A 27,392-nucleotide genomic window follows, 5' to 3' on the forward strand; every position below is an offset into this window, starting at 1 on the left:
ACAGCAGGAGAAGAAGCAGAGCTGCGTGGTGGAGCACAGCACTGTAGGTCATCGCTCAAAACACTGCATGATTAATTGAAAGAAGTGCAGAGTGGCTTTGATGTAATGTTTTAGTTCCTGAAGACAGCAGAAGAAAGCATTGTGTTGGTGCCAACAGTTGGATGTAGTTAATTGCTGTGTTTACAGCAAAATGTTGCAACAGCCCTGTTGCAGAGACAACCGTAGAAATTACTGCTGTGTCACCCAAACCAAGACTAAATTTGCGTTCCGTCACTTCCTGAGTTTCTTGAAAAAGATTCTTCTTGATAGACTGTCTCTGCCATCATTTTCTCGTTGATGGCAGGATGAGCAGATATGCAAGAAAAGAGGGCCCAGCCTCTTTCTTATCTTGTCAGGGCTCGAGACAAGCAGAAAGAGTTAATGATAGTTGGCTAATACATTTCAAAGCAATGAACAACTTTGGAGTTACGAAGAAGATTGCGTGAACAGACAAAAATAATTTTCTAGATGTAAAACGTTGCGGCAACACGTTGGCAAAGAAAATCTCTCCCAACCAAGGGCAGGGGAGGGGCAATAGTGTTGAGACTGTACAGAGAGAACAAACAATTCTGTTTTGGTGCCCTCTGTTTGCTTTGAGAAATGAATGTTCCAGGCTGCTTACCAGCAAGGGATGACGCTGCCGTCTTGCCAAAAGTAAATCTTTTCACTGCTTGCTAAAATCAAAGTTGCCATGCTGGTGGTCCATAAAGAGGTGAGTTATGAAACATTCTTAACCTGAAAAGAGTGCACGTCTATTTATAATATTCTCAAGCTGGCCTGCAAACAGTTAGAAAACCAGGTAGTTAAATGGAGGGAAGCTGGGGAACTCCTGAGCACAAAACCAGTTCGGCAACATAGCAGGGAAGGCGATGAGGCCCCAATAATCTTAATAGAGGAAGTTTGGGTGATTTAGTAGATAACATATTGATAAAAGCCAGTGGGCAGGCTCAATTGTTTCGCATGAAGCCAGGCTAAGGAAACAGTCATTGTTCAATGCCCTCGTTGAATAAACATCGGAATCCTTTTACTAGTGTAGGTTGGGATGGATGCAGTTGTGGCAGTGAGCTAAAGTTGTCCTCAGAATTTCATTTCCAGGTTGACAATACCCTTCAGAACGCAATAAATTTTGAAGCTGAGAGGGAAGAGGTAAACAGCAGCGATACAAACACCTTGTCTTAAATCAATTTATCAACAAGCAAATGTTTCTGTCAAACAGTTTACACTGCGTGGCTTCTTAAACATCTTTTGCTTGCCTTATCCAGAAATAGGCTTTCTTGTTTTGACTTTTGCCTCAGTTTTTGAGGAAGAAGGGGAAAAAAAATACCATAAATTAGATCTTGGTGTAAACAAGAATCCAAAAGGCATCCACAAAAGGCGTGCTAGAATGGATTCCCATTATTCAGCCTAGAGGGCAAAGCACAGCCGAGCCGCACTCATTGGGTTAGAGCAACTTCCCATTAATGTTATTTGAAACATTTTTTCTCCCTTTTTACTGTAAATCTGCACAGCCTAGTCAGCATCATTTGACAGTCTGCACTCCTTTTTTTTTTTGCTTATTTTTGATGACTTATCCAGGAAACTGCAGAAATGCTTTGATCTGGCAGTTCTCTTCACTTTCTGAAGTTCCAAAATACATTCTTCAGACTGGGCAGCAGTTGTGTGTTTCCTTCCCCTCTGACTTCCAAACCATTTTTTTGGGGGTGTGTGTTTTCAGTGTGAGCCGTTCTTAAATATAAACCACTGGTGCCAGCTAAGGTCTGAGATGGTGAATATTACAGCAACATGTTGCCCAAACAAGCAACATTATTTTGAATGGGTGAGCCCCATTTTGAACGACAAGCACGGAAAGCTCCACAAAGAGCCTTTTGAATTTTAATTTAAAGCTTTTCAGTAGGAAAAAAAAAAAAAAGAAGAAGAAGAAAAAGCCTCTGGATCCCTAACTTAATGTAGTTAATATTTCCACTCCCAACAATATCCAGAGGCCTTGGCCAGTGTGAGAGGCCTCCCAAGCGCTATGCAAACAACTGCTGACTAAGGGCACTTACAGTAGAGTTTGTCACGGTTCCTTATCTTGAAAAGCTCCAGGGTGAAAGCCTTAATTGGAGAAAAACCTATTGACAGACATTTTAAATATCTAAAAGCAAGACAGAAGGACTCAGTGCTTCAATGGCTGAGAAGAAAATGGTGTCGATGAACTCCGCGAGGAGTTCAAGTCTGCAGACTGCTTCTCTGTCATTAATGCTGCCTCATTAATGCTCTCGCTGCACACAGAGGGAAGTGGGATACTTATAGCTGTAATTATATGGAGAGCAAAAGAACGACGGGTTGCTCTCTGGAAATGTGGTTTAGAAAGCTGCAATAACTTTCTGGCAGCAGCAGCATCACACTTCGCAACACTGGTGCAATTAGGAATTCTAGCAGGCTCAGCTTTCAAACAGCCAAGCCATGAAAACGCGGGGCAGCGGAGTTAAACAGCGATCAAAACCACTTCAACCCATCCACCACTTGGACAGGAGTGAGCAGCGCTACTGCTGAGCTGAGAACTTCTTGTACTTTTGCAGACGCTCTGGAATAGCCATTATTTTGTACTTTTCTGTTGGAACAAGCCCTGCTTCGAAAGGAAGCGCCTTCAGACACTCCGGGCAGGTTTACATTGTAGAAAGAACATTTAATTTTTAAGTCGTTTTATGAAGTTCAGCACAGACCGAACGGGAAGGCTGCTTTTCCATTTTAGAAGTGTTTGCTCCTCACGGGTAGGAGGGGATTATTGTAGCTATTTGTCTGAAGAAGCAATCAGTAGCAGCACCAAACGTGAGCAGATAAGCGCCGAGGAGATTAAACACGCGCTGATATCCTTAAATAATCACACGTCTGACCTCTCCAGAGCTGCACACTAACAATCTCTCCGCAGCCAACACAGCAACGTCTAGTTCCATCTGAGGATTGAAGTGATATCTTTGCACCACAGACTTCCCTTACGACCCAAGCATCTTCCTTCCAGTCTGCCTTCAGACTTCCCACCCCGGCTGCGTATCTGCTCCAAGTTAAAGTCAGCAAACACAGAGCTCCTAGCAGTGTTGCTGAGGCTGGCAGCCAGATTTCTCTGCAAGAGAACAAGAAGGATATTTCAACAGCGCACGGTCAGGTCTCCTCTCCCCCGCAGCCTCACCCTAACTGTTCAGATTACTTCAACGTTTATGCTCAGCACACAGTGGCATTTTCAAAGGCTTCTGCTCCGATGACACACTGCAGCACAACGTCATGAAATGAAACAGATAACAATAGCCTTTTGTGATAATTATTTGTAAGAGCACGATCGCTGTGATTGAGTTTATGAGGTGACCGAACAAACATTTGCACTGGCCAAACTGAGAGGTAGCAAACATAAGCCCGGAGAGGAAAACCTTTGGTGCTTTGCGAGCTGGCATGCTGAGACAACTCTCTGTGCCTGCACAATCAATCTTCAGCAGTCGTGGCCTAAGGTCACCTCTACACGTGCTCACCAACGTGCTGGGGAGGTGATGGGAGCACCTTGAGAGAACCTACATTGCTAAAGAAACAAAGCCTGGATGCCTCCATTGTTCTTGCAGGGCACAGGAGGGAGATGGCGTCTCTACAGACATCGGTGTTACATCTTCATGGCTTCCAAGCATGGCCATTCTCTCACCTTGCATTTGCCCTCACCTCCATCCATTCACTTTGGAAGATCAGCAATGGGCTCTCCTCTGCACAGCCTCATGGCAGAGCTGTACAAAGAGCTCTGGCTCTGCAAGCAAGTATTCTTGTTTGCAAGCATGTAACAGAGGATCGTGGCAACTATCCATTATTAGAAAGAGAAAACTGTATTCCTCCTCATCAGACCAAATGAAAGCCACCCGTAGAACAAATGTCTCCTGATACGCTGTGAGTAGTCATCCTGTCCACTTCACAGAGCTATTTGTCCTCTCATTTCCAGAGATATGATGTAAATGCTGAAGCAGAGGGGGGAGGAGGACTTTAGGGAGAAGCAGTGCAGCTGCTGACAAAATATTTTGCTTGTCAGCAGCCGTGCAATCGCTCTCACTGATGCAGGGTCATCGCTGGCAGAAGAGTGCAGTGCATCCTCAGCCCTTGAGCCACCGGGTTTCGTGCACCAGGCCCTTGTCAATCAGCTCTGTCGGCCGTGCATGGCTTCTCAGATGAATGATGGGCTGGAAGATAATCCTAACAATTAAAAAGCAGGAACAGAAATACAAGAGCACCGACCCCGCATGCCGAACCTCGGCTCCCCTTTTCCTGCTGTGCACGTGGCTCATCTGTCAGCCCCCCCCCGAACAGGCAGGCAGTTGTCCAGGCTCCCCTGTCAGTCCTGCAGGGAGGCTGACACCTCTGGCCAGGCATTTGAAGCTGCTTTGGCCATGCCCTGGAGGCGCCTCTCTTTCTGCCTGACTATAAAGCAACCTTGGGTGAGGCTCAGATTTAAGCAGTTTTTCGGGGACCAAAGTTAAGTGAAAGGAAAGGGAGAAGTTTCTAGCTGGAGCTCAAATGCAAGTGTCATTCAGTTATATAAAAGAATACCTACACTTTTTTGACTCATTTAGTCATGTCCTAGATGTGCATATGATAGCAGGCTTAGGGAAATCTTTAGGCAGGCTTTACCCTAAATAATTTCCATCCCCTCCAGCAGTTTTGGTCCTAGATTCAGGACTGAGCTGTATTCCAGAGAAACTGCCACCATTAAAAAATAAAAGCAGGCTTCTCAGTAGAGTAGCGTTAAACTTTGCATCACCAGATGGCAAAGTACAAAAACGACCATGAATAAATGTTTGGGTGCCTGGACTGCATTCAAGGAGGAAAGAGAAAGGAAGCAAGTGTTGTAAACAGTAGACAGGCTTACAGGAAAGCATCGTCTCATAGAGACTAGACTTGAAAATACAGTGTTTTACGCACCATGGGGAAGGCCACCATCTCTGAGTGCTTTATGAACCACTTACCCTTTCTGCTTAATTTCACCTGACGTTTAATTCCCATGAAACCGTGCTCTCAAGGGTCCCAAGTGAACTTTACACTTTTTTGAACATTTCCAGGCAGGGAGCAAAAGGTTCCAAGTTCAGCCGAAATGAGTTGTACTTTAAACTGTTTCCATTGAATGCCACCCCCGGAGCCCCTTCCCCTCCGGTACCTATTTTGAATGCTCCCAGGGGAGAGCAGTCTGGACGGAGGAATTCCAAGTGCCCAGAAGCCATGGGAGCGAGCTCGGCCTCCCGCAGCCATGCCAGCCAAGGATGGCTGTGTCACTTCAAATCCAGATGGCTATTTTGAGTTCTTGTGGGAACCGAGCTCGATCCAATAAATATTACAAATCATCACAAGAGAACGCTCGGGAAAACATACATTTGAATGCTGACAGGCAGAAATTTTGGTCTTTTTTTTTTTTTTTAAAATTCTAAATGGCTCTGTGTTTTTTCTCTTTTATGCAAACAATTGCTGCTGCCCTTGCTATGAAAGCAGTTATGCCAGTTGTAGGGCTGGAAAAGCAACTTAAGGCAGTGCGTCCAGTTACCATCGACCAATGCACTCACTGTACATTCCCCGTGCGTCCTTACCACCTGCAGAAACCCAAGGTAATCTGAATGACAAGGTAGGCTTGTGCTTGGTGAAAGGCAATTAACTGCTTAAGCTGCACACGTGCATATAAACAAGCTATGAAAGAACGCTGCAATGCGGTTGCTTGCTTGTAGTAGCACAGCTTGTTTCTATTCCACAGAACTATATTGCAGCTCAGGACTCTTGTAAAAGTGGAGGTGGGGGATTGGTGGAACTGCCGAGTGTGTTTGAAGAAAACCATCCTGCCCTCTGCTACAGTACCCTTGTGGGGACTCATCAGCACCAGAATCATGTGTCTGTAATGACTTATGATTCACGACAAAAAGCAAAGCCACAGGATGACTTTGGCTTGAGCTCATCAAACCTCAGGGGCAGTTCTGCAGAAGCTGTACAGCACAGGGGCAGGACACATCCCTTTTCCTGCCTATTTTGGTGGAAAGGAGCCCTTTCCTGACGTGGCCCTGTTGGGATCACCTCACACAAAAAACTGACCTGGGGGAATTCTTACCAAAAGCCGTCAGAAATGCAAGGTCCAGAGGAAGGTGAAACTGAAAGGAGGTTGTAGTGAGGTAAGGGTCAGTTATTTTCCAGGGTAAACAGCAATAGAATGAGAGGTAATGGACTTACGTTGCATCAGGGGAGGTTCAGGTTGGATATTAGGAAACATTTCTTCTCTGAAGAGTGATGAAGCATTGGAACAGGCTGCCCAGGGAGGTGGTAGAGTCACCATCCCTGCAGGCATTCAAGAAATGTGGAAACGTGGCACTGAGGGACATGGTTCAGTGGGCATGGGGGGGATGGGCTGACAGACTTCATCTTAAAGGTCTTTTCCAAACTTAAAGATTCTATGATAAACTAGACCAAGGCTAGGAAGAGAGTTATTGAGGGCTGCTAAGCAGAGGACTAGAACACTGCTGGAGATTGGGACGATGTGGTAGAAAGGAACATTATAAATGCCAGTTCTGTTCCTGGTATTCCCTTAGTGCCCAGAACAAGCACATTAGGTCAGAGGGACCCTTGGCCTAAATCAGCTCTTATGTGCTTAAGAAAAGTTCACCTCCTCCTCATCTTCAGCAGGGCTATAAAAAGATGCCCTGCATTGCTTTGGGGGCTGAAGGCGATTAGCACTTATCCCACACAGGGGAAAAAAAGAACAGGAGGGAGGGCTAGATTTGGGCAGGCAGAGTAAGCCAGCAGCAGTCTAGGAACTTCATTTCCTAGACTCCAAAAAAAACCAGAGCCGTAGGAAAAACAGAAAAGGAGACAGGAGAAAAAATAATTGGAAAAGAGCGAGAACTGAGGAGCTGGGCAGGAAATGGCTGCAGGGTGGAGTTGTGTAATGTAATGTCTATACAATTTAAGGGTAAGTCTGTAAGAGAAACAGACCTTAGTAGGTGGGTGGTAAGGCAGCGCTGAGTGACTTCATATTTTAAATATTTAAACATTATAAGGACTTGAAGGTGTACTTTGCTCTTACAAGAGAGATTGTTTAATGCTTTTACTTTTTGAGGGGACAACCCTTTTCATTCTTTTCTTACTAAATGCAAGAAAAAGTAAACACATTTAGTGCTGATATCCCAGGCAGCTCTGCAAGCCAGTAACAAATTAGCCTGTGCTGAGTTGACATAGGCCAGTAACCACCCCAGGAGAATTTATTTTCACAAGCAGGGTTTGCTCTGTTCTATTAAATTAGTTTAAGGCACTTGAAGTAGTGCACCTTCTGTGCTCAGGCAAGATACTTGTCTCTCCTTTCACAAAGACTACCTTTCTTCACGCTATTTTAACCTTTAACAATCTTTTCTCCCCTGTGGCTTCGCTTCTCATGCAGCGTATTTTGGGCTTGTCCTTTCCATGGGAGCTTCAGCAGAAGGTCACAACTGAAATTGGTCCAGTGGGCTGGCATCTGTGTCTGACCTAAGCTCGTAATCAGAGCCCTGATGTTAATTAAGATCACAACAGTGCTTCTCAGTCCCCCCTACCCCTCTGTAGCCACTGAAGAGCGCTCAGGAACATCTCACGATGCTTTGTACTGAAGCCCTCCAGTCCCTTGTGCTGTTGGGAAAGCCTTAGAGGAACAAGTTCTGGATGATGAGTTCAGTTGGAGAGCCTTCCCATTCTCCTCATCTAGACCATTCAGCTCAGGTTGTTCACAGATGGCAGTAGAGATCAGGTTAGATGGTAGCAGAGATCAGATTAGACCTCGGTCTAGAGCCCAAATTCCCTTGGAGGAAATGACAGCCACTGATGTCATTTAGATATCTGACCATAAAGGTTTTGGAGGGAGTAGTCAATGAGGAACAGAGTAATGAAAGGCCTGCAAGGAGTGAAAGAGCTTGAAACTCAAACAAAGCAATAAAAGACGAAGGATTAAGAAATTAGGGAAAATGTAGTTACTACAGTAGACAAGGAACCGTTGCCTGCAGGGATAATTCCATGGAGGCTGGCAGGGAAAGGCTGCAGCTTGGAGGCCAAGGAAGACACATAAGCTGGCATAGTGAGAAGGGGAGGAGAGTTCAGATGCAAGACTCTAATCTCTTTCCATGGGAGAAGCATAAATACACCTGAAGTCTGTTTTCAAGTCTTTAACAGAGTAGGAACGAAGTTTTAATAAAAGCATTGCAGCTGCTTCCAGCTATTACAACAAACAAACAAACCACCCACGCCCAAAATAAATCCCAGTGCAAGTGAAACAAACAGCACTTCACTAGAAAGAACGTACAGTCTTCAGAGAAGAGAAAGTCTGCTAAGACATCCACAGGAAACCTGCTATTACAACCCACTTAGCACAAGCAGTGGTTATCCACGATCAGGAGAACATTCTTGGACAGTCAGTACAAAGATTGCTGTGTCTCTTCTGAAGATTATCCCAAAGTCTTTTTTTTTTTTTTTTAAATACACAAAGAAAATGGAGTTTGGTTCCAGAACAACCTCAAATCTGCCCCCTTATGTGCATGAATTAGTATTGCAACAGCCCCGCTACACTGCAGCTACAAAGTGCAGGAGGCTCCACGCAAAGAGATGAACACAAATCAAATCCAAAGTCAAAAAACAACGGGGAGTTGCATTAGTCAGCTGAAATAACAGCAGCAACACAACACATATGTAAACTAGGTTTGGAAAACAGGGCCTGATGCAGTGATAAGGATCACTGCACTGGCACTGCGCATCTCAACGCCTCACCCTTTATAGAGAGGCACTTTCCTTCCCACCTGTTGGCAGAACACAAGTTAAAACACACTCATGTGACTGATATAAACCCCCATAGGGAAGGGGACGTGACACTGAAAGCAGCTGGCAGCCTTCTAAGTGGGTGAGCCAGAGGCCAAGCTGTGTTGTGGTTGAGAGGCTTTGCTGAAAGTCAGCACTTCTGCACTGGCCTTGCTCTGTCGTTCACTGCTCCGAGTTTTGAAGCTGAGCCCTCTGTAAAACAGTTACAAGAAAATCAGCTGCCCAGACCCACTGCAATGCTTTCATGAGGTCGCTGTGTGAAGTGCAAAGTCCCTGAAAGTAATGGAAATGGCATTAGGGATGGACTTTGAGTACGGGCCACTAATTAGTTAATGCTTCATAGCGCTCTGGGTGCTATTTTCCAGGCAGTTCAAGGGACACACGAACAGAACTGTCATTCTAAACCAACAGAAACCAAACCACCCCATGGAATTAAATCACTTCAGCTCACTGGAAGGCCTCGTTGCATCTAGAGATCTACACTGAGCCAAGCACTATAACTGACTGCTCTCACTGAGCAAGATAGAGAAGCAGCTCAGTCTTAACATCTTGATGTGTGCGGGGGTGGGAAATCAGCTTAATTGTAATTTCATGCAATAGACTTTTGTGGTCTCTCTGATGCTGAAGAATAACGTATTCTGGGTTGTCAGAAATGAACCTGGAACCATCCCGACAGCGTTGCAGAAGGGCTTTTAAGTGAAGATGCAGGTGATGAACACTCCCTGCCCTGCTGTGTGCCTCCTCCAGACCACCCACACACCCAGATTCGTTCATTTACTTTGGTTCCCTGCTCTCTTTTCTTCCCCGCAAGTCATCTTGGAGCTCACAGAGCTTAAATGGTTTAGGAAAAGGACACGGTCAGCAGACAGCATGTCATGAAAGAATATTAATTGTGCGGGAAATGGAAAAAAAACAGTCATGCTGTAGTAGGCAAGAAATTATTTCCCTTCACCCTGGGTGGGGGAGCATTAAACATTTGACTTGGTACAATGAAATTAATTCCAAATGCAGCCCAGCTGGTCGATTTATTGTAATATTAAACTCTAATATAAACACTTAAGTTATACCTTGGGGTGAAACCGAAGGGAGATCTGTTTCCCAATCCAGAGGTGACACCTAGAGGAGGAGGATTTCATTGCATCCTCGGCAATGAAGAAGTGAAGCTCTGCCTGACCCAGCTCTAGCAGTTCTGGAGTCTCTAAGCTCATACTAGGAAATCCCCAGCGTGTGCTCCAACACACAAAGATGACAGAGCAAGAAGAAAGCTCTTGCTGCACACCACAGGAAAAGTGTATTGGAGAGCATCAGTGGGATGCAAATGATGCTCGGATGCCTCTGGGGTCAGACCCCAGGAAGGCCCAGGCCCCCCAGCAGTGGGTGAGCTGGTTTATTGGTTTATACCTTCCCCAGAGCAACTTGCCTCTGTTGAACAGACTCAAAGACTCAACCTCCACACGCTCTTTCTTTTTAAATCTCTCTCTCCCTCCACACATCATGAATGAACTGTTATGCCTCAGCCATGGAAGTGGAGATAAAAAGACATCAGTGAATCCAAGCACGAGCCAGCTCCATAGGAAATCAGGCTACATTACTGCCTGTCCTCGGGACCACTTGCTGAAACATGCAGGAAACCTGAGCCAAGGTTGTTGTTACTCCTACACATTAGGCAGGGCTGGCTCAGATTTGCAATTCTAATCACATTATTGGCTTTAGGCCTTTTTTGTTGTTGTCTGTTTTCTACAGCTTCACCAAAACAACGTTGGGAATAAAGGTGAGCAGCCACCCATCCAAATAGAGCAGGGATTACACTGGGAACACAAAGTCTGTAGCCATGGTCTTACACAGAAGATTCACACCCCTCTTTGTGGGTGTAAATGCCTCTTTTGGAGAACTTGTTGGGAAGTACTGAGGGTTCTGCTCAAGGAATAAAAATTATCTCGTCCACTTGGGAGCATCCAAACATCTGACAGTCAGGTCTGATATCATCTGTGTCTTTTTCCTCCCTGTTAAAAGGCTATTTATTGGGAGGGTCTCCATCCCAGCTTTAATTTCTGGAAGGACTTCAAAGTAACCCTAAATAAAATTGCCTGAGGAGAGCAAGACACCAGGAAGTCAAGTCCTGTGATCAAGCCTGCCTTCCTGTCCATTTGCAGGTAAAGTTGAAGGTTTGGTCAGGTAATGGCTTGCAATTATGTTAAACATTTAATAAGGTGCTTCCCCTCTCACCAGGATGTGGTAACTGCGGGACCACCAACCCTATGGCACTGTGGAGTTGAGCAGATTTTGCTGGCAGCCTGTAATTCTCTGTGCGAGGAAACTGCAGAATTATTTATACTTCTCACAGCGAAGGAAGGAGATACTGCAACTGAATCAAAGCTGCAAATGTTAAACTGTTAAAAGAACAAGGTATGCATTTTGGCATGTGAATCCTACATGAAACTGCAGCTGCTTTTCAGGGACTGCTGAGGTTTGCCCTGCAGAGTATAAAAGCTGGAAGCAAAGAGGATGCGCAGCTAGGATAGACTTAATGACCATTTAAAATACTATTTGAGAGCAAGTCACAGGCCATCTGTATTCTCCAGCTCATTGAGCGTGTTAGTAGAATGACAGGGTTTAGTTCACAAGACCAAAATCCTTAAACTCACGCCTGCAGCCTTCGTGGTCAGGGCTTGTCAGGAGGTGACAATCATGCCCCAGTGGGACGTGGCTCATGCCTGAGAATCTGCACAAAGCAAAGCTGTGTTAGCTGTCCACTGATGACACATGTAATGCATTTACTGAAAGCTCAGCACTACGTGGCTCTCCGCTGCGTGAAGTATTTCCTAATCTGGAATATTTTATAGATGTGCTTTAGCATGGAGCTGTCGTGTTTATATCATAGAATGGTTTTGGTTGGAAGGGACCTTTAAGATCATCTAGTTCCAGCCCAGCTGCCATAGGCAGGGATACCTCCCCTCTAGACCATGTAATTTTGATTAGCAGATCATGCATTCATCTACATTTCAGGTTTCTAAAAAGCCCTTCCATTGCAGCAATAAGAGGGCACCAGCTTCACCGTTACAGACATCCTCACTCAGTAAGAACCCACATTGTGTAAGATACATCGAGGGAAAAGGGCTTTGCCATCCTCACTAACTGCTTTACCTCAGCAGCATCACGTCCATCACCAAGTGCTTCCTCCCCATGAATTATTTTTCAGGGACATTTTCGTTACAGTTTCATTTCTCACCGCAGCGCTTCCCAACGTTCATCCATTTTTCCACTATCGTGTTCCTTTCTGGGAAGAGCTCTTCCTTCCACAAATTATTCACAGGGCTGCCTTATCGCTGCTTTCCTTTCTCAGGCGTTTCAAAACGTTCCTTGAAGTTTCAGTGCTGCAGGGCCCTGACACTCACCAGAAACCCCACGCTTCCGCTGTTTCTTCAGAGCAAGAATGCAGTGATAGCAGATTCAAAGCTGCTACAGAAATGAAACTGTAAAATACACTGGCACATCTGACTGGAAAGGAAGAGAAGGGAGAAGAGGAATAAAATAGAGATGACAACAAGCAGCTTTAGCCAGCTGATAGCAGAGGTAGAAAACAAGCATTTACGGTAGGGATTAAATTTTTCCAGTATCCAAAGAGGAAGTCCTTACAAGTCAGCCAAGATGGGCTGTCAGATTGACTAGCAATTGAATTGAATAGATTGGACAAAACAGAGCAGGCAAAATCCTGCAGTAAGTGATAATCAGTGAATTGACCAGGAGTTTTGCCATCGGTTTCTGTGAGGTCATATTTTCATCTGCACATTGCTTCAAAAAAAGGCTAAGACCTGAGAAGAAAAGCATTGCTGAAAAGCCCCATCAGTACTTCCAAAGTAGAAAAATCAAACAGCAGAGACAACTTCTCTGTACAAGTAAGGCCCATATGAAATCAGGTGACTCTAGGTCCATCCTATTGTTTATAGTCTAAACTATAGTCTAAACCTACTTCATGTACTTTCAATCCTAAATTCTCATGTTGTTTGCTTACTGTCACAAGCAGCAACATCCCCTATTATAGCCAAAAAAAAAAAAGTAAAGACACCACTTCCATTGTTACCACCAGGGGACTTTGGTACAAGCAGGACATCTACTTTGGCACTTCCAAAAAGTGGCCCCAGACATCTGCTCACATCCTTCCACATGTGAAGGGTTCCCAGAATTTCAGCCCTCAGGAAGAAGAAACATTTTTTTAATCCTATCGGGCAGGGTTTTTACTTTGAGTAACTTTGGCAAGACCAAAAGACTCCGAAAATTGAAACCAAAAGTAATTAAGCAAAAGCTTCTTAATGCAATAGAAACCGAAAGCCTTGACGTCTGCTTTGACATCAAACGTGAGTTCCAGCATTCATTTCGGCAGGAACAACGTGAATACTTCAATGCGTGCTCAGCTCTGACATTTGGAAGCTTGACCCGACACTGAAAGCTGAAGATGTCCCACAAGTTTTGTTGGTGAACCAGCAGCACAGTCTTGTTCTTCTCTCAACAGATACGTGAGCGCTTCTTTAATGTGTACAAGCTTCTCCTCCTCTCTTCCTGGCCCTGTCTTTTTCCTTTAGCCTTCACTTTCACTTGGATTCTGGGGTCCAGCCCTGCAGGGAGCCAGCAGTGCTATGGCTCTCCGCTTCCTTGAGCTGCCTCATATTTCCATCCCTCCTTTGCAGAATACCACACACTGAAGCCTATCCACGTGACAGGCAATTTGGTAGGTTAACAACAAGTTTGCCTCTACTTGACAAGCTCAGCACTCTATTAAACTCACTCAAATCCCATTTCAGTGGAGGAGCAGAAGAGCATTGAGGCTGTCAGTTTGCTTCACTTCAGCAGTTTGCTTAACCATGCAAGCAGGGAGCAAACAGCGGCAAGCAATGATCACTGCCTTCCCTAAGGATTTTTTGAGATGTGTTCAGCAGGCACACCAAGGACATGAGGCTTGCGGCTACCACCTGGAAACCCACATGCCATCGTGTGAGAATGAATGATGGCTGAATGGCAGCTGGTAGAATAGTCCAAGCTCAACAGTTTCAAGGCTTTTGGGGGAAGCTGGAGCAGCTGCACCTTGGGTCCGTGTTGGTTTCACAGAAAGAGCCAAAGCACCTCAATTTTGATCTGAAGCAGCATCCACATTCCCAGTTAAAGCTCAAGCTCTTACAACCCCTTCTTATCCAGTAGAGATGCAAGTAAAAGGACTGCTGCATTTCTGGAGTTGAGAAGATTAATAAAGCCAGGTCTTTTTTCCTGCACAGCAAGCTGTTCTCTAACCCACAGGCTCTTCTCATCTAAGATCATTAAGTCCTCCATATTAACTGCATTGTTCTCTGCACTTTCAAGCTCACTTTATAGAATTCCTCTTCTTCTGTGGCATCACATGCATTTGTCTTCATTTAAAGGCTCCTCACAAGACATCTGCTGCTACCTTCAGATAAACCTGTGCCCACCACCACTTGGAAGGAAAGCTGCCAGCTTCCTCCTGTTCTTGCTTAACTGATATCTGCTATTTCCCAATATAGCCTGAGACTATCTGCTGCCCTTCAGGGCAGTACAGACAATAAGCCACCCTTCAAACCCCACTGTCTGCCTTTACCTGCTGTCTCTTGCACTGGATTTCAGTCCTTTAGGAAAGACCATCTTTACATGCCAAAATTGTGTAAGCTCTACTGCATTCCACTGCGTGGAAACAAAGCCTCTACCATATTGTTATTCAAGTACAAAATTTACTCTTTCCAAAATTACAAACTTTTGCATGTATTTTAATCTCTCTGGTACCAGGAAAGGGATACTGCAACTACTCACAAGTAAAAAAAAATAGAAGGATGAGGTTTTCTCCCAATCACATTGAACTGTGTCATTTCTGCGGGCTCACACCAGCCTTTCCCTACAATTAGGCCAGAAGCAAGAGCAGCCAGAAGAGACATTTAGAATTAAGAACATTTCTTTTTGAGGAAAAAGTGCCTTCAGCACATGGAAAAAAGATTATTTCACTGGGTGCCAAGGCACCGATGGGATCTTCCTTATCATCAAAGGGCTGTGTTTACAGAAGAGATGTTAGTCTTATCTTTTGATTTGTAGGACTGAAGTTGTCTGGGCTGCAAAAAATCTCTTCATCCACTGTGAGTTACTTATCTGATGGGAGCATCCTGCGAGGCATCTGCGATGAGCTTGCCCTGAAAATATTAATTGCAGCAGTAATAGCTAGGATTAAGCAAATGGATGTTGAGGATAATCATTTGTGAGCGAAGATAATTACTTGGTAAGTGTAGCATGACTTCTGTTTTACAAGACAATAACGAGTCGGGCTATCATCAGCACACAGTAATTAAGAGAGTGGTGTTACCCACAATCAGCATTCAGATAAAGGGAAGCTGAGAGTGCTAAAAGCTACCCGAGGTTTTAATAACCGGCTGGTGGCATTTGCCATGTATTTTGGCAAAGCAGAAGTGTCATGATGTAGAAAAAAAGCCAAGTTTTGAATGATTTCACAGGTCTTTTCTTCTTCCCTCCGCCCTCACGTCATCTCCCCTTATGAGAAGCTTCATTTCCAGCATCTCCAAGCACTGAGGTGCACAGGGAGCACACACTGGAGGCGAGTGCTCCACAGGTGCTGTCAGCATTTCCTAGATATTTGCACAGAGGCCACTGAAAGCACATGCAGCGTGTACTTCAGCTTGTTATACCTTGACTCTGGAGGCATTCAAGGCCAGGCTGGACGTGGCTCTGGGCAGCCTGGGCTGGTGGTTGGCAACCCTGCACTCAGCAGGGGGGTTGAAACTCGATGATCTTTGAGGTCCTTTTCAACCCAGGCCATTCTATGATTCTATGGTTATATCCATTCTGCCTGTGCTTTAATAGACTTAGAATGGCCTAACAAAAAGGAGGAAACTTACAGAGCTGTGGCCAGTCGGGTACGCTCACACTTTCTTTTTTTCCTTGCAGAAAAACACCAGCACTCTTGCATCAGCAGCTGTTAATTGGTGTCCAGGAGGGTCAGGATTTCAATAAAGATTGCTACAGGAACAGCATACAGATTTTAATAAACCTACAGACACTCAGAGCGCAGGGAAAGCTGGAAACTATAAAAAAGCTAACATATTTCACTGGAAATTAGTCTATACAGGAAAAAAAAGTACAGTGCTGCAATTTTATCACTTTAAATACAAAGCCCCAGTTTTAGAGATACTTTGTTCCTAGCCCTCTTCCAGCTGTTGAAAAGTAGAGTTCTTGTGCAAATGAAAGCAGAAGAGGCACAGAAGTAACAAAGTAAACAATAGCGAGGTCTTAAGCTTCAAGAAAAATAAACAAACCGTGGTTGATTTTTGTTTACTACTGTCCAAGTGCAGCATTACCCATCTCCTACGAGCTGGGCATTTAAGGCCCGTGGAAGCACAACTGACCGAAGTGACTGCATGTTTGCATACCAAGCCCTGAACACATTGAAACCCAGACATTCACAGTCTGCTTTGGAATAAAGCAGGGGTAATATGAGAGCCTCTGGACATTTTCTGAAAGCTGCACTGTAGCTTCCAATTACGTTCAGGCGATGCATTTTAATCGCTACCTTCTTCAGCGGAGTAAAAGTTTCCATTTGTGCTAACTTTGATGTGATAATAGGAAAGAAAAGTGTATGTCTTGCACTCTGCATTATTATTTTGCCAGTCCAAGAAAGTCTGATGGAATATAGGCTTTAATCACAACAGAGATCAAGAGCAAACAAACATTCATTGCAGAAAAGCCATAATTAGAAAGAAGAAAGGAAAGAGGTATCACACCATCAAAACACTTGGCATTAGGTCACAGGCCAACAAACAACTGACATGAAATAGGCTAAATGTGTAGTGAATAAACACAAGCCAACTGAAGACTTTCCTGCAAACTGTGCAGAACAAATGGATGATCACAGATTTTAAGACTTTTTATTGTTCAGAAAGGACTCGCTTCGGATGCCTCTTTAAAAATCCATCTGAGTCGACAACCTCTTGGCTCCTATCTCAGCTATGAAATCTCTCAACAAAGCTCCCACAGCAGCTGCAGCAAAGGCTCTTGCCTTGCGTGACACCTCTGCAGGCTGACACCAAAAAAAAAAATGCATCCTCCTTGCAGTCAGAACCCTACCAACAGAGTTCAGCAATCCCATGGCCATAGGGAAAGGTGGTTCGGTCACCGATCAAATGATTTTTTGGGTGTTGGTTCAATAGAGGAAAAAAAAAACAGTTCACCCTGCAGCCACACCGAGTGGGATTGCTGCAAGGGAAGAAGCAGGAACAGAGCTGTTTTCAGGGAACCCAGCTCCCCATTTGCCCCCCTTTGGTAGGGATTCACAGCTGCACCACCCATGAGAAAACACAAATTGATGCTGTCAGTCTCCAACACCTGCTGCTCTGCCAGTCCCATCCGCTCACCACACTGCCTGCAGCTGTTTGTCCTTGCTTTCTCGATCCAACACTGGCCAGCCTGCTTCAGACCTCAAGGGTTTAACGTGACACGCAGCTTGACAACTGAGCAGCTTTTCCATCTTCCACACTAAATGTGATCTACATAAAAACACTCCTTTCCTTAATCCTTCCAAAGTCAGCAGGATAATTGGGATTAATCCCATTTGAATAACTACTGAGAACTGATGGTTACAATTAAAGTGTTTACAAGTACATGGATATGCATCTTTTCCCTTCCCACTGCGGAGAGTTTGTCTCAAGTGGCACGTCCTTGTTTTAATACCGGGACCTCAAAAGCTGAGCAAGGATCAACTGACCACAGAACCACATTTGATCACAGGATCAGCTGCAAATAACAGTGGCTCTGTACTACCAAAGCACGAGATGCAGGCACTAGAGAAGGGGAGTGTGAGTTAGGGCTGAAATTAGATGATTTTTACATTCCATCTCTGTCCTCAGCAGCTCAGCACAGCAGTATTTCAACCCTGCACAATCCCCCTCTGGCTGCTTTTGCAATGTGAAAGCTATGGACTGTTTTTCTAGATACCAGAACAGTTAGGATCTGGACAAAGATAAAAACACTTTGCAAACTCCAGGCTTGCCTGGGGTTGGAGGGTACTTGCCTCCTCCCCGCAGGGTGCTGAGCCATGGATCTTGCAGCTTGGCAGAAGAGGTATGAGAGATGCAAACTGGGGTTAGATAGCCTGTCTGGGGCAGCAGAGGACTCACTGTTTTATCTGTGTGTTACCTCAGAAGAGATAACAGGCCCCCTGAGCTGTCAGCTTCACCTGGATTCACCTCGATACGAGATAAACTATGAAGTTAGGAACAGGATTACAGAGCAAACAAAAATCCAAACAAGATTTCTTTTATCCGTCCATGAAGCCTATCTGCAATTTCTTTGCCACTTAACTGTCAGAGCCAAGGACGTGAAGTTCACAGAAACACTCCCCTAGCACTGCACTCTGATTCCAGGTCAGAAACCAGCTGGCAATAGAGCAAAAAAAAAATCTTGGTAAATGTGTTCCTCTCCCCCACCTCAGCACTGCTCTGGGCACATTATCTTCCTCTCCCTCTGTTCAACAGAGAAATTATCTGCCCTGCTCATACCTTAAATCCAATTCACATCATTGTGGAAGAACTACTGCACTATTGTGGTTGGACTAGATGATCTTAGTGGTCTTTTCCAACCTTGATGATTCTATTGTTGATGGAGGGAAAGACCTAAAGGGAAAACAACAGACAAAGGGTGCGTACAAATACTCTGTCCAAACCGCATCCCTTCACACCTCTCTGGTCACGAACTCTTTTGGAAGCAAAACTTGATGCTTTTTACAAAAGATGGTGGTGAGGTGCTGGAACATGTTGCCCAGAAAGGCTGCAGATGCCCCCCATTGCTGGAAGAGTTCAATGCCAGGATGAATGGGGCCCTGAGCAGACTGATTTAGTACACGATCTAGCAGTTGACAACCCTGCCTGTGGCAGGGGAGTTGGAACTTGATGATCCTTGAGGTCCCTCCCAACCCCAGCCATTCTATGACAAACCTCAGCAGGTTTGAGACTGCTCGGGAATGTCACATCTGCGAGGGCCTGAGGGGAGAAAAGCAAGGCAGTGCGTGCAAGGGGACACATCTAATAAAGGATATTACCTCGCCCTCAAACATTGCTGAATGTATTTCATGCATTCGTAGACTTTCAATCAGAGGCCCCAGGCAATCGGAGCTCTGGTTTTGCCTGGAGAGAAGTTTGACTAAAATCAGCCTGGTGGGCAGAGGACTCCTCCTCCAGGGTCGGGTTACAGGGCTGGAGACAAAAGGCTTTTTCATGCATGCGTGCACAAGCGTTAAGGCAAATCAATAGAGGATGGAGGTAGTCAAGGTTAGACTGGTTGAAAGCTCTAGAATCGAACCCTGTAGCAGGAGCACTCAGACATAAGACACAAACTTGGCTAAGACGTAAACAAAAATAAAGTAAAAAAAACCCAAATCTGGTTCCAGATGCCTTTTTTTTTTTTTTTCCTTTGCTCTCTCCTAGTTTTCCACTTCCCCACAGCTGAAGGGATTAAGTAATGTAATTTAAATAGCATTACTAGTGTTTTGCAGCAAGGTGGCTGGCTCTCCCATTAGTAGGGTAGCAAAACCACAGCAAACAGGTCAAGAGATGACAGTATTTGTGAGATTCCACCGAGGGATCAGGTCCAGCTTTGGCCCTCCCAGTACAGGGAACATCAATAACTAGAACACATCCGATGAGCCAAGGCCAAATGAGAAGGTGCTAGGGTTGAAACACAGAATGAATGAAGAAAAGCAGAATGGGTTTCCTCTGCATGAAGAGGGACTGCAAAGATGGCTCTAGCTATCTGAAAATAGGTAGAGAGAAAGCAAAAAACAGATATTTTGTGGGCACACAGCAGAATGGAAAGAGCCACAGCAAGGAAAAAATCCACTAGATGTAAAGAAAAATACGTTTGCACAATAAACGCAGTGAAACTTTGAAATACAGACCCCCTAGAGGCACTGACATCTGTCTTGGGATGATTCTGATCTCACCTGGCCAATGGTCTGAACAATTTGAGCTAAATCTGTAGTCGGCCCTGTTTTAAGGAAGGGCTGGACTGGAGACTACCAAAAGTCCCTTCTTGTTGTTAAGCTTTTATATTATTCTTAAGCCAGCAGCTTCATGAGTTGCTGTACATCAAATGACCACGTTGTAGGTGCAGAGCCAGCAACATCTTGCCTATGAGTCTCAAGATGAAGATTTAATACATACATGTCTTATCCACATAAATTCCTTTCCCAGTTTCTCCACAATTTCTCTGGGCCTCTCCACACAGACAAACCTCACAAAGGAATGTGTGACCATCCCAGTAACAGAGCCAGCCAGCGAGTTTCATCACCTCACCAAGACAATGAAGCCTTCAATTATTCTACGTTTTTCAAGTGTAGTAATTACAAGCTACAGTTTGATCATCAAGATGATACTGCAGCATGTTTTCTATGAAAACATGCATTTTTTAAGGCTCATTGAGACATTCTGCCATCTGGAACACACAACGGTTACTACAGCCAGCCATTATCAAAACCAACATTTTGACATTAATAACACCAACATTCACTTCACTTTCATTTAAATCACCTAATAGAGCACACTCCCACTACTTGTGAGGAATTTCAACAGATTTCAAAACAAGGGTTGCCTTCCCAGGGCTCAGACAGGACTGCAGGAAAAGCAGGAGCTTTTCTCACCACTCCAACTCAGGTAGGTGTGAAAAAGCAGCTGCCAGGCTGGGTTACAAAGAACTGCAGTCCTGCAATGGGCACAAAGAAATAGGGCAGTGAGGAAAAGATCCAGATCACAGGCCCAGTGCCCCTAAATCTGTACATAAATGCACTTTCCACACCACCTACAAAGCTGGAGGAGCCATTTCCTGACCCTGAGGGCAATAAAAACACAAACCTGTGCTGATCAAACTGGGTTTGTCCTGATAAAAGTCAGCAGGAGTTGGGTCGCTCAGGTCAACCACTGCCTATAAACATATCCAGGTATCAGGGTCAACACAGATAAGATCATCCACAGGTTAACTTAAGACACAATGGCTTCTTTCATAAGGTGTTCTCGAGAAAGGTCTCTTGAGTCCAGCACATTAAAATAATAGTAATAGATGGCACACAGGGGGATTTAAAAATGAGTGTAAATGCCAGGACACCGGATCCCTTCCATACCCAACAGACAGAGCTGATCTATTGTTACGATTTGAGGAGATCCCGGAGGCTTGGCTAAGCCCTCCAAGAGGACTGGTAATGGCCAAGGGAGATTGATCCCAGCCCAACTCTCCCCACAGGACCCAGACCCCACAGAGCAGTCCCAAACTCCGAACTTAACAACACCCACTCCCCCCAGCCAGAGCCCTGTAGAAATCAGTACCTGAAACGGGCGATGAAGGGGCACAGGGGGAGCAGTGTGACAACGGATAAGGGAGAGGAAAGAGAAACCCCATCCCCACATTGCACCAACACCCACCCTGAGGAGCAAAGACCCTCTCTTTCTTCTTCAAAACAGATAGGGGCTGCAAGCATCCCACAAGAGATGGCAGAGAACAACATTTGCACAGAAATCTTTGGGCAGTTTGGGACACAGGGGCCAAAATAGGGTCAAATATCCCTTTTTTGGGACAGAAACAGGCAGAAAAACACATGACAGCCTAAGGAGTCTCCCCCTCCCACACACAATTTAGAGCATACAACGAAGCACTGGGGTGCCCTATGCCCAACTACAGGACACTCAGGGACCCACAAAGCTGTGGACACAGCCACCTCCTACGGTGGGAAATCCTGCAGCAGCATGGGGGGAGAAATGCCTGCTTTATAAGTTGTGAGGGGTCCCATGAAGCCGTTGGGAGGGAATTTCCCCGTTAGACAGAAGGGTGCAGCGTCCCTTTAACCAGACAAGGAGAGGCAGAGCTCCCCGAGAGCTGAGGAAACGTCCCCTTTATACGACAAGAACACAGTAGGAGACCCATTTTAACGGTACGCGCACGACCCAGGGAGAACCACGAACCGCGGCCCCTGACAAGAAGGACGGGGAGGGATGGCGGCTCCTACCGGCTGCAGGACGCGGCCCCACCGGGGGTGCTGTCCGCCGGGGGCGAGCGGCTGGCGCTGGTCCCAGCACTGACCCTGCCCCTTCTCCGCCGAGGGGGTTTCTGGCCCACGGGCTCGGCTTCCATGGTGAGAAGTCAGGCTGAGGAACGGGAGGAGGGGACGGGACAACACCGCACCGCTTCCGCTCGGCGGAAAATGGCGGCGGCGAAAACAGCAGCGGCGGCGGCGGCGAACCGGTGGTTTGAAAATGGCGGCGGTGAAGGTGGCAGCCAATCAGCGCGGCGGGTGGGGTGCGTTGCTGGGAGACGCGGGGGCGGGACGAGCGAGGGGGGAGGTGAGAGGAGCGGTGGGGGGAGGACGGTCGCCGCCGTTGAGCACAGCGCCCCCTTGTGTCCTGCGCTGCACCAAGCGGCTTGGAGGACCTAGGAAAGGGGAAACTGAGGCACGGAGCCATTCCTCCCCCAGCCCCTCCGTCCTCCTCTTTTCCCATCCTCATCTTCTCTCCTCAGAAAACGCAGAGCCAACACCCCACAGTCTCGAGGAAGGCAGCAATGTCGACCCCAAAGGCAGAAATCACCTGAGGAATAGAGGAAAAATAAGTGTCCCTCATGAATCTCGAAAATATACCTCTGAAATAGGCCCAAATGTTAAAATTATACCTCAGACACGACCTCAAAATGCACACAGAAGTGGTTTAAGTGTGGGATGCAGCTCAGCGTGAGGCCTGAGGCAATGGCTGCCCTCACTGAACAGCCTCCTTGGCCCCTTTCTCCTCTCACTTTTTAGGGTTTTTTCTCTCCCCAGTCAAAATGAGTGGGTTAGGTAGGCTCTGTGAAGCCATGTGGAGGGGGAAGGTGGGGGTTTCATCTCCTGCTTGCTGGTGTGAGTGGGATCCCAGAGGCCACAGCCTTTTGGTGAAGACTGCAGTGTCCCAGCGTGAAACCGATGTGTAAACTTTTAAATGGGGTCTTAAATTGTGATAGTGCTGGAGAAAAACAGATGTCTTGGCTAGAAACCCCCACAAATTCTGTCTTGGAAAGCTATCATGCACCTGCGAGTTTCCACCCACCTCACTTTGGGTTAAGTGGTGTTTTGAGCAAGGTGCTCAAATGGGAAAATGTGTCCTCCTTGGGTGAAATCTCAATTTTCCTCCATTTCAGCCCTTCCCCTTTGTGAAAAGTGGCTGTTAATGGGGGGCAGAATCTGTCCTGGAGTGGCAGTCGTAATGAGACCCAGAGATAACTGTTTATCTTTGTTTAGAAATTGGAATGATCTCCTCTGGAGTGCCTTCGGACCAGACAGTTTTGGCCAAAAAGTCCCCCTTTAACAATGCTGGCACCCCAGAGTGCTGTGCTGGAACCACCTTTTGCAGTTTATCATGTTTATTCCAGGTGCAGGTCGGTCTCAACTTCTGTGCAGCAGTTGGATGGAATGCTTTGAAACCCATTAAAAACCCCACATATGTGCCAGGCATTGGCTGTTTTTTAGTCAGGAATCAGAAATGGATTCTTCAGAGGTACTAAAATACAAACCCAAACTTTTGAAGTGGGATCTGCAACTTGATTCAGAAGAGTTGATACCCCTTCTTTAAGCTGAACAGAGCAGCCTGCCAAAGGGTTAAACATAACCATATGCGAGGAAAAGATTTGAAGGTTTTAGAAAGAAGTTGTACTTCTATTTTGAAATGTACCTTTGGGATAGGAGGAAGAGTGAGCACACGCAATACACCAGGCTTAGAGTATGCCAGAGTAGTCAGATTGAGCACTGATACCATGCCAAAGCAAAAGGAATTAGTTGTGCTTATTCTATTCTAGTACAGACTTAACAAAACTGTGAAGTTTCTTTATTTGTCCAAGCCTAAACAGCTTAGCAAATTTTATTGCCTCACTCAGTATTTCTTTTATATTGGCTTATAATTACTTGTAGGCATTCATATGCACCAGACCAATTCTTTCATTTCTTCCCAGTCCTTCTCCAAATCTCTGTCTGCTACCCTAGAGACCTCTTCTCCTCAGCTGAGTCCTGGTTTCTGGGTTTGAAAAGCTCCTGGTCTTTCAGGACCTCCTGATTTTTGCATTCTGCAGTGGCCTCAACCACATCCATCCCCCCAGCACAATAGGCAGCAAGCCATGGACTTATCAAATGAGTTTTCCATCTGGTTGGAGGACTTGGCACAGACATTCATGATCTGGAAGGTGCTTGGGGCATACTTTTTCTGCTAAAACTATAGGTGTGGAGGTCATGAGTGCAAGGCATATCCAAAGATGGGGTCACCAGGCAGAGTCAATGCTCTCTTGGTGAAATCAAGGACAATATGGGGAGAACAGCCATGGCAGGGAGGTTGGAGCTTGATGATCTATAAGGTCCCTTCCAACATAAGCCACTCTATGATACTATGACATATCATTTCATAGTCCCATCTTCAGGTGAGATGCTTAGTGTCCAGGTTGCAGTTGACATGGCTTTATTGCTCCCCAAGTCCTCCAAGAAGGTCAGCATGGAGCTATATATGGAAGGTGACAGGTTTTCCTGCCTCCCAGGAGTACTGCAGAACTACAGCTTGGATCTGAATGACCAGAGCTTGGAATTTTAATAAGTGTAGGTGGATTTAAAATACTATATAATGATATTATCTCAAAGCAAGGCATTAAGCTCAATGCAGGTTGGTACATCATCCTCTTTCTTGGCAGTCAGGAGATCAGGACAGAATCTCTGCCTTCCTGCAAGCCACATCCTGGCTTTATGGCCACATCCCCAGTGCTGTCTGTGGCATTTTACATTGTTGAAGATTCACTCAGGCAGCCCAGTGCATGTCAAAGACAAATTAGGGTTGAAGATTATGCCCACAGAGGATCTCATGAGTGGTGTGCAAATAGGACTACTTACACATAGAACACGCCTCTCAGAGGCTTGCTAAGGGGGTGGTGAGAGTCCCATGAGTGCTACAGCACCCACCTGCTAGCAAGTGCTGTTGGGTTGCAAAACTATTTCACAGCATTTCCAGAAGCCTGTGATGCTCCAGGAGAAATTTTAATTTTTATCTTTCCTCCATGCTTCATCTTCAGGGCCACGAAATATTTTGCTCAAATGAGGGCTTTTGCCTGCTGGACTTTCTCCTCCCTGCTCTCAGCACGGAGTAATAGGGACTACACCAATCTAAATGGATAGCCTGTCTTGTTTGGGAAAGACTTTTTGGATTAAGCAGGGAATTAGTGACCCATGCATTAAGGACTTGTGGTTCTCAAACAAGCAAACTTAATTAGACAAAGATTAAAGCATGCTTCATTGACACCAATCTTTTCCAGGATTCAAAGCATTGAGTTATTTTTCAGAACTTTATACACTTGGCAACACTGCTCATTTAAGCACTTACACTACTTTGAAAGTAGTCATCTCCAGGATTTGAAGCAGCTTAAACATTTATGATGCAATAAAACCTTAGGCCATAAACTGTACGTGATTAAGGTGTGTGTCACCATCAGTATTTAGAGCCATTAAAAATATAGATATATATATTGTATTTTCATCTTGAAAAACGTAGAAAAAAAATGCCATAACGCTACAGGAAAATTGCCCTTGCGTTCCAGGTAGTCGGCAAACATTAAGATAAATAACACATGTAGTTCACAGTCACAGCAGGAACTCTGCCAAGTGACACAGTCAATGTGTGAAAGCTCTTCCATAAGGATTAGGAGGCATCCTAGCTTTTGCTGTGAGCCTCGAGTGATGTGTTTCCCAACTGTTGCACACAATGCAGAATTAATTCTTTTTAGAAAATAAAATTAAGTAAATTAATTTGGATAGTCCAAGATACTCTGCTCTTCCATTCTCTTTCTACAGACATTATCGTTGGGCCTCATTTGTGTATTGCCTCATCCAATGAGCTGGCCAATGTAAAAAAAAACAGTTTTAATAACAGTGCAGCCCTTGCGTGTGTTATTACAATGCATTCCATCTTTCAGAAAACAAAGGAAAAAATATTTTGCTTTTACATCTTCAAACCAGTTGTTTACATGGGCTCAATGACAGCATTTATCATTGTCAGAGATTTAAGACCATTAGAAAAACCCCATGAACTGCAAGTAATCAGAAATGTCAATCATGTGTTGGCTTTGTCTGCGGCAATGGGAAGGACTCTTGCTCAAAACTTTGCACAGCAGGGGAACAGGTCTTCAACCACAATGTTACAATGCCCTTTTGACACTGTTGTGAATTTGTTTTCAACACCACCTCTCACAGTCCTCTCCCAAAAAAGAGTGGAGATGCTTGCAGAAATGGGAAGATTCCATACTGCCAAGAACAGTGGAATCATAGAATCATAAAAGATCCTAAGTTGGAAGGGGCCCATAAGGATGATTGAGTCCAACTCTAGACAATCAAATGTGTCTACACATCTTCTCCAGCATGCAACAGATCTCTGGATAATGAGCATTCAAATTAATCCCAATAATTCAAATTAATGGTGACATTTAATTCTTCCAAAACTCTTGATGCAAAGCTTCAGTTTTCCATCCCACTAAAGGCAGTGCTGGGAGCTCTGAAATTGAACACAAAGAGAAGAACTAATGCTGAGTTCTTAGATGACTTTTGAGCTTTCCTTGATCTTGGAGTTGAACTCGATGATCCTTATGGGTCCCTTCCAACTCAGGATATTCTATGATTCTTTGGTTTTCCACCTCTACCTTCCTGTGGGAAGTCAAGGTATCTCCCAGATGACTCTTGTTGAGGGAGGTGTTCAAGAAAAGGGTAGATGAGGCACTGAGGGACATGGTTTAATGGGCATGGTGGGGATGGGTCGATGGTTGGATTATCATAGAATCATAGAATCATAGAATTACCTAGGTTGGAAAAGATCTACAAGATCATCCAGTCCAACAATCCACCTACCACCAATAACCCCAATTAGATGATCTTAGTGATCTTTTCCAACATTAATGATTCTATGAGGGTCAAGGAAGAAGTGAATCAATGCAGTTTCATAGCATTAACAATAACAGCCTAGTGAACAATAAGGAGTCCGGTTCAAGTCTTCATATGTTTTAAACCAAAAACTTGCAAGACTGGCAGTTGGGTCAGCTATTAAGATGGCAGAGAGCTGCTAGGATATTCTGCAGAACCAGATAAAGTCTCACCATTGGCAGAGGAAAATACATAACCTTTCATCAAGGAATGTGCACATGCTCTTGAGGGATGAGATGGTTTCAGCTTTACAGCCAGGGGAATGCAGGAAGTTGGTTTCTTGGAGTCCTGCAGAACAAATTGAAAGTAAAAGTGCCCATGAGCTGATGCTAACATTGGACAACATTCAAGGGCACGAGACAAACTGATGGCAGGGAAATGCATTGAGGGTTGTTGAGTACGTGGAAACCACATGCGGTTCGGAAAGTCCCTGAGCTGAATTAAAATCAGCAGGGAGAGTACAGGGGATGTTATATGCCTTTTCCATGCCCTCTGCATGTCTCTAATCAGCTGCTCATGGGTATGACTG

At 45.2% G+C, this 27,392-nt stretch overlaps 1 protein-coding gene across 1 annotated transcript in view; it reads right to left on the reverse strand.

Annotated features, from left to right (window-relative positions):
• The window catches only part of NET1 (neuroepithelial cell transforming 1), a 51,985-nt gene extending 29,956 nt beyond the window's left edge, over positions 1 to 22,029 (reverse strand). The window contains exon 1 of the mRNA XM_021384264.1: positions 21,905 to 22,029. Within this exon, the coding sequence (XP_021239939.1) occupies positions 21,905 to 22,029 (125 nt within the window). The remainder of the gene's footprint in view (positions 1 to 21,904) is intronic.

Source organism: Numida meleagris, chromosome 1 (assembly GCF_002078875.1).
Source record: "Numida meleagris isolate 19003 breed g44 Domestic line chromosome 1, NumMel1.0, whole genome shotgun sequence".
Lineage (NCBI taxonomy): Eukaryota > Metazoa > Chordata > Aves > Galliformes > Numididae > Numida > Numida meleagris.